The sequence below is a fragment of the Capra hircus genome, chromosome 7, assembly GCF_001704415.2.
Source record: "Capra hircus breed San Clemente chromosome 7, ASM170441v1, whole genome shotgun sequence".
Taxonomy (NCBI): domain Eukaryota; kingdom Metazoa; phylum Chordata; class Mammalia; order Artiodactyla; family Bovidae; genus Capra; species Capra hircus.
In genome coordinates, this window is record NC_030814.1 from 72,627,923 (window position 1) to 72,640,754 (window position 12,832).

Sequence of the window (12,832 nt, forward strand, 5' to 3'; positions counted from 1 at the left end):
TCTTTATATCATGCTCAGCTATTTTAAATGACATGATTTATAATCCTGAGCACAGAGTCTTCATTTTGAATGACATCTCCAAGGACAAATGATCTGATGGAGTTATTTAGGTCAAAGTATCCATATATGAATATTTTAACATTAAATGGAGAAGGCTTTTGAAGTTGCCTAACACTGAGAAGAAGTCAGGATTTGTGAAGCCCCAGGTAAGGCACCCACGTCTGCAGCTGGTCTCTCAGTTCCAGAGAGGAACTCCCCTGTACCTCTCTAGGCGTTCGGACACCAGGTAAGTCTGATTTGCGTCCATGATAAATGTCAGCTGGTTAATGAGGTCATCAGGCTGAATGAGGCCTTCTAGACGTCCTACCACAGTCATCCTCCGATCCTTCAACATAATCATGGCCAGGAATGGATAGGTATTTTCTCTTAAAGCCTGTGAGACTGACAGAAAGAAGATCCAAAAAATCAAGGGCAGGACTTAGGGATAAAACAGAATAATTATCTTAAGAGTTCACACAACAAGCAAGAGATAACTGCTTTAGTCTCAACTGGGAAACAGTGGAGGTGTCATTTATTCCCTGCCTACCTTTTTTCCTCCCCTACTTTCTCAATCTTTTTTTGTTGTTGTTGTTGTTATATATTCATGTTCCTATGTCCAATCAGTCTGATTAGAGGAGGGCAGGCTTTTCTGGTGGGGTGTGGTTGTCATGATGATGCCAGAGCAGGCTGCAGAGTTCAAGGACAATGTCTATTTGACAGAGCAAAAAGGATATACAAGGACTCTGGCTACTGCTTATTATAATAATCTTCCTTTGTGCCGGTTGGGGTCAAGCCTAAAGAGACCAAGGCTGCAACTCTCCAGTTTTCTGTTACTGGTGATGATCTCAACCATCATCTTCCCTATCTTTGGTCCTTTTATCCAATCCCTTCCTTATCCCCTTTTCCTATGTCCTATACACGCTACCCAATAAAAAAAAAGGGCTAGCTTTTCTATTCTGAACAAGCTTGGAAAGTTGGTCCTCCAAATAACCAAGATTGTACCATAACAGTTTTACCTTATGATTTGAAAAGAAGGGATTTTAAGCTTCTATAAAAATATCCTTAGTCTCCTTCTATCACTGCTCATCTCCAAAGCCATATTAGAATGTCAAATATGCAAGGACTTATCAGCTGTTTAAAAACCAATTAGGAACAACAACTCGGATTCCAGGATGCAGACGAACCATCTACTGCATCTTTGGTTCTCAGGATTTAGCACAGAACCTGTATGCCAATATATACTTAAAAGTTGCTGAATAGAAGTAGCTGCAAAGTAAACTGTTTTCCTTCACTAGATGCCTTTATATCTTATGGTGGTTTAGTTGCTAAGTTATGTCCAACTCTTCTGACCTCACGGACTGTAGCCTGCCAAGCTCCTCTGTCCATGGGATTTTCCAGGCAAGAACACTGGAGTGGGTTGCCATTTCCTTATCCAGGGGATCTTCCCGACTCAGGGATCAAACCTGGGTCTCCTGCACTTCAGGCATATTCTTTACCGACTGTGCGACCAGGGAAGCTGATATATCTTACACTGACTTCTGAAGATATTTATCTCCAGTTAAGAGTTAGTTCGGAGAAGGCAATGGCACCCCACTCCAGTACTCTTGCCTGGAAAATCCCATAGATGGAGGAGCCTGGTGGGCTGCAGTCCATGGGGTCACTAAGAGTCAGACATGACTGAGCAACTTCATTTCGACTTTTCACTTTCATACATTGGAGAAGGAAATGGCAACCCACTCTAGTGTTCTTGCCTGGAGAATCCCAGGGATGGGGGAGCCTGGTGGGCTGCCGTCTATGGGGTCACACAGAGTCAGACACGACTGAAGTGACTTAGCAGCAGCAGCAGCAGCAGCAAGAGTTAGTTACAGTCAGTAAAGATCTGAGCTTTCTGAACCCCTATGGGCATTCAACATACTCAAACAACTAACTCACTGTGCAAGAAGCTCTGGTAAAATTGCTAATGACAAGAATAAACTCTCTGGTAAAAAGCCCACTAAGATTAAAGGCAAGTTGCTGGCCAGGACTGGGTATTTTAAAAAACAAAACAGGTTCTGGCAATGGTTAACTGTAATAAGTGGGCTAGAGTCTGACAGACCTGAGCGTGCTCCAAAACTTGCTAACTGTATGATCCTGGGCCAGCAGCTTAAACACCTAAACTATACAGTGGAGGTAATACAATCCCCATCTCTTGTGACTGCTGAGAGGTTTGGTTGGCCACAGAATAGTCATGCGATAAATGGCATGTCTGTCCAGATTATCTGAAAGATAGTCTAACAATTTCAATGAGGAAAAAATAACCACACAACTTACCTCTGTATCCCTCAGGTTTGTTTGTGGAGCATGCCCAGAAGAGCATCCTAGTGTTTATTAGTGAAATAACTTCAGGTGCACAGAGTGTGTTGCTGTGGAGAGGGATGAAAATGACATAAGAGGAACTTGCTTTCCACAACTATCAGCAGATAAGATCAGAAAAGAGGAAGAAAAAAAACAATCCACTTACCGACAGAATTCATCAGAGTCCTGGTGATCATCTCCATGAAGATAAACCAAAAGAAAGCGAAGCTCCCGTTTGGCATCATTAAGTGCCTGTGAGAAACAGAAGATCACTAATTATAATGATGATTGTGCCTCACACTTTTAATTAGGATAAAGATCCTAATGGATACAGCTATGTATTTAGGAACAAAAGAAGAAATAAGGAAAGAAGGTAAGCAAGAAAAGCAGAAAACTCCTGGGCTTCTATCTTCACACCCTTGGCATTCCTCTCCCAACAGAAAGTCCATATGCTAATAAGCTTCAATGAAAAAGTTTTTAGTGTTGTTAGGATTTAAATTCTATTAGGCAAGTGAGAATAAAGTATAAGCAGCCTGACAGAAAAAAGCCCCATGTAATCACAGAAAAGTCAGCTGTTCCCACAGCCTAAAGGAAGATAAAAACAGGAGAATCTGACCTGAAAAAGGAGAGGAGAATTTTGTCACTTTATAGCTACAGCAAAACGGAGAAGGCAATGGCACCCTACTCCAGTACTCTTGCCTGGAAAATCCCATGGACAGAGGAGCCTGGTGGGCTGCAGTCCATGGGGTCGCTAAGAGTAGGACACGACTGAGCGACTTCACTTTCACTTTTCACTTTCATGCATTGGAGAAGGAAATGGCAACCCACTCCAGTGTTCTTGCCTGGAGAATCCCAGGGATTGGGGAGCCTGGTGGGCTGCCATCTATGGGGTCGCACACAGTCAGACAAGACTGAAGTGACTTAGCAGCAGTAGCAGCAGCTACAGCATAATAAATACTGTGAAGATAAGCTGGATCCCTTGCCACATGCCAAACGGATGAGAAAATGAGGGACCCAAGGGCATTTTAAAGAGCATGAGTTTTAAAAGATCTTCAAAAACAAGGCAAGTGTCCCAGATTCCTGTGTATGCTTTTTCATTTGTAGACTCCTGGACACATTACAATTCAATTAAGATTTCCTGAACGACCAATAGTGGTCTACCCTCAGGATCACAGCAAAGAGGGTGTATGAGAGGTCCCATCTTATTCACAAATGTATCTCTAGCATTGAGCACAACGTGTGGCATATAGTAGGTGCTTAAGGTTTACTGAGTGGGGTGGGAGCAGCCAGTGAGAAAAAAAGATGTGGGAGAATCACACAGGAAGCAAGAATCAGCATTTTTCTCCTTTTCCAGATAGATTCAGGAATCCTGGAGGCTGCAGAACAGAACCACTCTTAGGCACATGCCCACCACGCTACTTCTACATTTGTTTCTGGTGAAGTAGGGGTATGCCCAATACCCACAGAACTCCTACTAATCTTTGCCCCCTGAGAGATAAAAACACTCAAAGGTGTGTGTTGCTTGGGTTAAATGAGATGTGCTGCCTTGAGTCTATGGTCTATGCCCTTATTCAGTTCTGTGAGGGATCCAATAAGACTTAGGCTTTGCCTACAAGGAGCTTATAGTCTGTATAGGAGATAAGACATGAACACAAACAACTATAAAATAAGGAAGACTGTGAAATTGCTATAAGATTTAAAAAAAAAAACACTATGAAAATACAAGACTATTTTAGTCTATAAGTAGGCAGGGTAGAGTTCAGCAATCAGGAAAGGTACAAGAGGGGAGAGACACGAGCTGGTGAAGGATGGGCAAGATTCCAGTTAACAAAAATGTGAGGAAGGCATTCCAGATAGAGGAAACAGTAAAGTAAAAGCAAAGGCACAGAGGTGGGACGTTACAGAGTGTGTTAAGGGGACTGTTTAGCTGGAACCTATGGTACAGGGAAATAAGTTATGCAGGAAAGACCTCAAAAGAGGTTGGGATTAGATCAAAGAGGGCCCAGCTAAAGGGCTTGTTTGTGTGTGTGTATGTGTGTATAAGCTATAAAAAGTCATTTAAAGGCTTTGAATAAAAGAATGACATGATCAGTGCTGGCCTATGCTTTCCTTTGAGGATAGAACCATATCAGTAAATTGGCATCTATATGGTTTGTGGCACTGACCTGGCTGTACGTTCCCAGGTAGAAGACAGGGTGTGCCCTCCCATATTTCTCTTCAAAAGAGTGCATAAATGAAACAATGTCCCCAACGGGATCAGTGACCCGGCTGCGAGGGTCAGGCCGTATAAAACGAAGAGCAAACCTGGGGAGGAAGGAATAAATATCACATGAATCGGCTTACTGTAGTGCACACGGAGTGGGCCAGTTTGTAAAGATTCCTACACAGAGCCACAGGCTTGGCAGCAAGGGGAGATGAATCACCTGTGAGTGGACCATCAAACCTGAGAATACAGTCTGGCTCCAAAGCCACAAAGCAGCAAGCTGTGCCACTGCCTGTTTAAGAAGAATGCAAACTACTAGGATTATAAATTTCAACACTGGTGTAAACAAATATTAAGTGCTTTTTGCAGAAAAATTTAGGACTGAAAGAACTGGGAAAGGAAGACACAATATCCACAAAGGTCAAGAGTCAGGCTGTGCCCTCAGACTCTTGTAATGGCACTGTCTAAAACAGCAGCCAAGAGCCACATATGGCTATCTAAATTACCAAGAAAATTAATTCAATACAATCAAAAAATTTAGTTCATCACTCACAACAGCCATATTTCAAGTGCTCAACAGCCATGTGTGGCTAATGGGTTCCATAATAGACAGTGAAGATACACAACATTTCCATCATCACAGAAAGTTCTGTTAGATAGTGCTGTTCTAGAACAGGGCTGTCTCTTTCTGGTTGTTCTACTTGCCTCTCCCTTTCCTTTCTGTTCTCCTGGAATTTTGAGTTATGAATCCACATTCCCAAACTATTCGGATTATGGACAAGAACTTCAAATCCAAACTTGCAGTCACGATTTACTTGCTCATCAATGGGGCAAGTAAACTCTGCTCAGTGATTTATGGTTGACAGCATCCATAGAGGAAGTTATAAAATGGATCTAGACAACACTTGGCAGAGTTGAAGACTTGGAAGTTACTTAAGTTTAAAGATGGTAGATCTGTTTCTGAAGAGGCCATCTTATCACATTTGTACAATACCATTTATTTATCCTTTGGGTTTCCATAAAAGGCAAAGGAGCAGGGGCTTGATAAGTCAAGGTGCTACATTACATTAAACAAGTTGCTTGGATGATACAGTTGCATTAAAATTAGTAATACATGCCATGCATATTTTTCCCCAAGGAAGTGAACAATATTCATATACTTGATTCAGCATAGAAAAGCTAACTACACTGTGATACTCTCCTTAGCAAATACTAAGCCAGTTCTTTATCCCCTTAACAAATTCCCCATATACACACTATGTCACTTGGAATTTCTCCTGAATAATCAAACCTAACTCATTGACACAAACATTCCAAAGCAAATTAAAAATAAAAGAAAGAAGCTGGGTATGTGGAGGAGTGATTAGAAATCCTTAAGATTAATGTTTTGATAACTTTATCTGAAATCAAGTATTTTAGGATTATCTTATTACTCCAAGTTTTCAAATTTTATGAATGAATGGATAAAGGTTTTAATTATCTTTTGTTGTTCTTTCTCATCACGAAACAGTCCAATGGCCAACACAATTTAGGACAATTAGCTTAAAAAAAAAACAAAACAGAGATAGCAAATGATTTTAAAGATTTTTACATGCACCTCTGAAGCTGGTCGGTCCGTACCTTCAGGCTCTGTTCCCTAGAGTAAGGCAAAGATTAGCCTGTATTCAGAGGCAGGTACAGGTTGCGCTGTATGCATACAAGGCTACATTTATTGGCCTGGATGCCCATAAACATTCTAGTTCTCCATAAAGATTAGGTGTGGATTCATCTATTACTGAGTTCTAGATCAGACACTCAAGTCTGATGTGCACCTTGGGTCCCCTGACGTTTTGCAGTCTTTCTGTAGCTTCTTGTGCTGAGCTCTCCAAACGGTAAAAGAAGGAAGTGAGAAGAAAAGTGAAGGTGTGAAGCAAGGGTGTACACACACGTGGAAGGGTTATAGTGCCAGCAACCTATGGGTTGCCAAGACAAAGGGAAATGTACAGAAGGGGTGTCTAGAACAGTGAAACTATTATAGGAGGAATCTGGGGAAAAATGGGTCATTTCAGAGCAAGTCAATCTGTTGGAATGATGAGTTGTAAGATGCATTCGGGTGAAACTTAACAAGGAGTGTGAAGCTAGCAAAGGTAACAAAGGTTGGAACAGAAAGGGTGTGAAGACTAACTGGGGAATGTAGGGGGAAAACATGGTGGGATAGGGAGGATACAATAAATATAGGCAGACTCATTTGTGAAAATGGTAAAATCTGTTGTTACGTTCGAAAAACTGAAAATATTTTCATGCTATATGAAATACTTTAGGAAAGGTATTCAATATGATGATAAACTGGCAAGTCAAAATTTATAAGAGCATAAACCTTATTCTGATCTGTTTCTGCTCCAAAGTCTACCCTGTTGCTACTAAACACATGGATACAAAGGTACGTACCTAAATATATCAAGTATTGTATAATAGGTAAACCGGAACGGAAGCATTATCAAGTAATAACCCCATCCAAGCAGCCCCTGAAATTCCAAAAACAAAGTTAGGTATCATTCTCCCAACCCGTAATACCTTAATTGCTAGATAAGATTTTCATTCTTTTTTGTCCTTTATGTGATTTCTCCTTCTGTCACATATGGTTCTCTTTTCCTGGACCACTTTATCTTTCTTAAAAAACCAACTACTTAGGACCTCATTTCATCTAATACTAACATAATTCTTATATTAAATCTGCTTGAACACTTTTTGTGCAGCTACTTATATTAGTTGTCAAATTCAATTCCAAGTTTTCCTTCCCAAATCATAAATATTCATTCTTTCACTTTTAGAGTTAACACATTAAAATGTAGTATACAGAAATAACAAGAAAGATAACCAATATTACTACCTTGGACCTCTGTATAAAAGTGATGGGAATAATTGTGTTAATCACAATTACAAATCTCCAAATACCTGCTAATCTCAACAGTATGTTAATTATTTTAGCAATATTGATTATTGCTACTCTTATTATTAACTAATAAATACATAGGGCTCTATAGCTTACAAAGCATTTATTATATATTATATTATGTTAGTCTGATATCCTCTTTGTGTCCACGGCCAGGGAACTCTAGAGCTCTGGAACTCTATTAGTCGACATTAGGGTCTCAAACAAAGTCAAGCCCAAAACAAACTGGAGTAACACTGGGCACATATGCAGTCAAGTGCAGAATCCTAAGCACTGGACCACCAGAAATTCTTTTGAACTACTCCTTGAAGCATATAATCCTCTAAGATTCTGCGCTCTTCTACTGTTAAATACCCTAAAATAGCTACTTAGAAACTCTGTTTTTTAAATTTTACCAAGTACTCTGCAAAAGGAATGATGGAATACATTTTAAATTCAAGTGTAAGAAGTGAGTGTTAACTCTTAAGAATAAGAAAGGGAAACTCTAAAAGTTCTCTGGAGTTCACTGTGAGTATACACACCTGACTTCCCTAATCTGACTGTGAATAATCTGAAGAGGGAAGAATGCTTCTTTATTCATCTCTAGATTCCCAACAGCAAAATATCAAGTACCCTGAAACACTCTTAAATGCCACCTGAATATAACTGAATCACTTCCTTGATACTACTAGCCCTGAGATTAATTTCAAAGATATGGCCAAGGCTCCCACAGAACTTCCAAGTATTTCCCTAGAAGTAGCTTAAAATTAAGCAAAATGAAACAGCAAAGAATTCAGTAAACATTTTAATTTAAAAGTGCAGGGTCTACTAAACACACGGCAAACATTTTTAGACACATAAATACATGCAGACAAAGTGTCATAAACACAAAACAAGGCACAGAAAACTCTTCAAGTAACTGGCATAGAAACAGGGAAAATAATAGTTACTTTCATTGATTCACTAAGGAATCAAGAAAAAAATGATAAACCCAATAAATCTACCAAGGAGCTAGGTCAAGCTAACAGGTTTATATTCTCAATATTCCTTTTGCTCCTATCATACGAGATCAACATAACCAAGTAAGAGAACTTTTACAATAAAAAAGGGAGAGGTTCCAGCTATGAAATAACTTGCCCTTGGTTGTGGTCTTGAGACAACATAGCTGTAGATCCTGTGGTCAGCTGTATTAACTTGCAAGGGTCGTGATGGTGGTGGGTTGAAAACACTCGGTACACCCTCTTGCTCGTTCAATCTGTCCTGTACAGCAGCCTGAGAAGAAAAAAACAGTAGCACTTCAGTGATGCTCGTATCAACCTAGAAGAGACAACTATTGCTGATGTGTCAAAATAGGTCACCAGGGAGTACACACTCATGAACCTTTTTTAACTTGCTAAGGTGGGAGGCAATGTGTGGTGATGGCTCCATAATTCATATACAGAGGCGTTCAAGGAACCTGTCTGGAAGCTCACTGCTTTTATTCAGATGGTATACACTATTTAGGGTGGCCAGGTTACAAGGTGTTTCACTGTACAAGCATAAGAAAAACCACCCACAGAGAACACAAACTATAGACACAGTTTGTGTCTGGTGCCCCCAGAACTGTGCAATGGAGCCATCTTGATCGGTTGGTATTGAGGGAAAGCTTGGCTTTGGAGCAGAGGAAGTTAGGTCTGAATCCTAGCTCCAGCACTGAGAAAGTTGCTTGGCTTATGTGCCTCAGTTTTCTCACATGCAAAATAAATAAACAATACTTTTCAGGGTTAATCTGAAAATTTAATGAGATGACCATACAAAATCCTAATATAATTCCTGGCACAAAGATGATATTCAGTTAAAAAAAAAAAAAAAGTTTCATTCCTTTCCTAACTCTGCCCCTGAAACTGGATATTTGTCCCAGTATAGTTAGAAAATTTGGCTTTACCCAAAGGGAAATCTGATCTCTACCTTCAGCTTCTGGAGGTAATCAACGTCACACCTGGTAAGAGTATCTTTGCTATGGGATTTTATGGTGGAGCTACGCACCCCATGCCCAAGGTAAGAGAAACCCAAGTAAGATGGTAGGTGTTGCAAGAGGGCATCAGAGGGCAGACACACTGAAACCATACTCACAGAAAAGTAGTCAACCTAATCACACTAGGACCACAGCCCTGTCTAATTCAATGAAACCAAGCCATGCCTGTGGGGCAACCCAAGACGGGTGGGTCACGGTAGAGAGGTCTGACAGAATGTGGTCCACTGGAGAAGTATTCTTGCCTTGAGAACCCCATGAACAGGATGAAAAGGCAAAATGATAGGATACCGAAAGAGGAACTCCCCAGGTCATTAGGTGCCCAACATGCTACTGGAGATCAGTGGAGAAATAATTCCAGAAAGAATGAAGGGATGGAGCCAAAGCAAAAACAATATCCAGTTGTGGATGTGACTGGTGATAGAAGCAAGATCCGATGCTGTAAAGAGCAATATTGCATAGGAACCTGGAATGTCAGGTCCATGAATCAAGGCAAATTGGAAGTGGTCAAACAAGAGATGGCAAGGGTGAACGTCGACATTCTAGGAATCAGCGAGCTAAAATGGACTGGAATGGGTGAATTTAACTCAGATGACCATTGTATCTACTACTGCGGGCAGGAATCCCTCAGAAGAAATGGAGTAGCCATCATGGTCAACAAAAGAGTCCGAAATGCAGTACGTGGATGCAATCTCAAAAACGACAGAATGATCTCTGTTTCTCTCCAAGGCAAACCATTCAATATCACAGTTATCCAAGTCTATGCCACAACCAGTAACGCTGAAGAAACTGAAGTTGAACAGTTTTATGAAGACCTACAAGACCTTTTAGAACTAACACCCCCAAAAGTAGAAGTCAAGAAACACCTGGAAAAACACAGGAAAATTTGGCCTTGGAATGCAGAATGAAGCAGGGCAAAGGCTAATAGAGTTTTGCCAAGAAAATGCACTGGTCATAGCAAACAGCCTCCTCCAACAACACAAGAGAAGACTCTACACAAGGACATCACCAGATGGTCAACACCGAAATGAGACTGATTATATTCTTTGTAGCCAAAGATGGAGAAGCTGTATACTGTCAACAAAAACAAGACCGGGAGCTGACTGTGGCTCAAATCATGAACTCCTTATTGCCAAATTCAGACTTAAATGGAATAAAGCAGGGAAAACCGCTAGACCATTCAGGTATGACCTAAATCAAATCCCTTATGAGTATACAGTGGAAGTGAGAAATAGATTTAAGGGCCTAGATCTGATAGAGTGCCTGATGGAACTATGGAATGAGGTTCATGACATTGTACAGGAGACAGGGATCAAGACCATCCCCATGGAAAAGAAATGCAAAAAAGCAAAATGGCTGTCTGGGGAGGCCTTACAAATAGCTGTGAAGAGAAGAGAGGCAAAAAGCAAAGGAGAAAAGGAAAGATATAAGCATCTGAATGCAGAGTTCTAAAGAATAGCAAGAAGGGATAAGAAAGCCTTCTTCAGCGATCAATGCAAAGAAATAGAGGAAAACAACAGAATGGGAAAGACTAGAGATCTCTTCAAGAAAATTAAGAGATACCAAGGGAACATTCCATGCAAAGATGGGCTCGATAAAGGACAGAAATGGTCTGGACCTAACAGAAGCAGAAGATATTAAGAAGAGGTGGCAAGAATACATGGAAGAACTGTACAAAAAAGATCTTCACGACCCAGATAATCATGATGATGTGATCACTCATCTAGAGCCAGATATCTTGGAATGTGAAGTCAAGTGGGCCTTAGAAAGCATCACTACGAACAAAGCTAGTGGAGGTGATGAAATTCCAGTGGAGCTGTTTCAAAACCTGAAAGATGATGCTGTGAAAGTGCTGCACTCAATATGCCAGCAAATTTGGAAAACTCAGCAGTGGCCACAGGACTGGAAAAGGTCAGTTTTCATTCTAATTCCAAAGGAAGGCAATGCAAAAGAATGCTCAAACTACCACACAATTGCACTCATCTCACATGTTAGTAAAGTAATGCTCAAAATTTTCCAATCCAGGCTTCAGCAATACGTGAACCGTGAACTCCCTGATGTTCAAGCTGGAGTTAGAAAAGGCAGAGGAACCAGAGATCAAATTACCAACATCCGCTGGATCATGGAAAAAGCAAGAGAGTTCCAGAAAAACATCTACTTCTGCTTTATTGACTATGCCAAAGCCTTTGACTGCGTGGATCACAAGAAACTGTAGAAAATTCCAAAAGAGATGGGAATACCAGACCACCTGACCTGCCTCTTGAGAAACCTGTATGCAGGTCAGGAAGCAACAGTTAGAACTGGACATGGAACAACAGACTGGTTCCAAATAGGAAAAGGAGTACATCAAGGTTGTATACTGTCACTCTGCTTATTTAACTTCTATGCAGAGTACATCATGAGAAACGCTGGACTAGAAGAAACACAAGCTGGAATCAAGATTGCTGGGAGAAATATCAATAACCTCGGATATGCAGATGACACCACCCTTATGGCAGAAAGTGAAGAGGAGCTAAAAAGCCTCTTGATGAAAGTGAAAGAGGAGAGTGAAAAAGTTGGCTTAAAGCTCAACATTCAGAAAACGAAGATCATGGCATCCGGTCTCATCACTTCATGGGAAATAGATGGGGAAACAGTGGAAACAGTGTCAGACTTTATATTTGGGGGCTCCAAAATCACTGTAGATGGTGACTGCAGGCATGACATTAAAAGACGCTTACTCCTTGGAAGAAAAGTTATGACCAACCTAGATAGTATATTCAAAAGCAGAGACATTACTTTGCTGACTAAGGCCCGTCTAGTCAAGGCTATGATTTTTCCTGTGGTCATGTATGGATATGAGAGTTGGACTGTGAAGAAGGCTGAGCGCCGAAGAATTGATGCTTTTGAACTGTGGTGTTGGAGAAGACTCTTGAGAGTCCCTTGGACTGCAAGGAGATCCAACCAGTCCATTCTGAAGGAGATCAGTCCTGGGATTTCTTTGGAAGGAATGATGCTAAAGCTGAAACTCCAGTACTTTCGCCACCTCATGCAAAGAGGTGACTCATTGGAAAAGACTCTGATGCTGGGAGGGATTGGGGGTAGGAGGAGAAGGGGACGACAGAGGATGAGATGGCTGGATGGCATCACGGACTCGATGGACGTGAGTCTGAGTGAACTCCAGGAGATGGTGATGGAGAGGGCCTGGCATGCTGGGATTCATGGGGTCACAAAGAGTCGGACACGACTGAGCGACTGAACTGAACTGAACTGAACTGAACTGAAGCACCCTAGAAAAACCAACCATGTAACTTAAGCTGGAGACTTTGAGTAATGCAGTATCAGTCAACCTAGA

The 12,832-nt window shown here is 41.0% G+C and overlaps 1 protein-coding gene across 1 annotated transcript in view; it reads right to left on the reverse strand.

The window, feature by feature from the left end:
* The window catches only part of FAF2 (Fas associated factor family member 2), a 72,230-nt gene that overhangs the window by 13,602 nt on the left and 45,796 nt on the right, over positions 1–12,832 (reverse strand). The window contains exons 3-8 of the mRNA XM_005682743.3: positions 8,625–8,759; positions 7,004–7,080; positions 4,539–4,677; positions 2,540–2,625; positions 2,350–2,441; positions 264–441 (exon numbers count right to left, since the gene is read on the reverse strand). Coding sequence (XP_005682800.1) covers positions 264–441; positions 2,350–2,441; positions 2,540–2,625; positions 4,539–4,677; positions 7,004–7,080; positions 8,625–8,759 — 707 coding nt within the window. The remainder of the gene's footprint in view (positions 1–263; positions 442–2,349; positions 2,442–2,539; positions 2,626–4,538; positions 4,678–7,003; positions 7,081–8,624; positions 8,760–12,832) is intronic.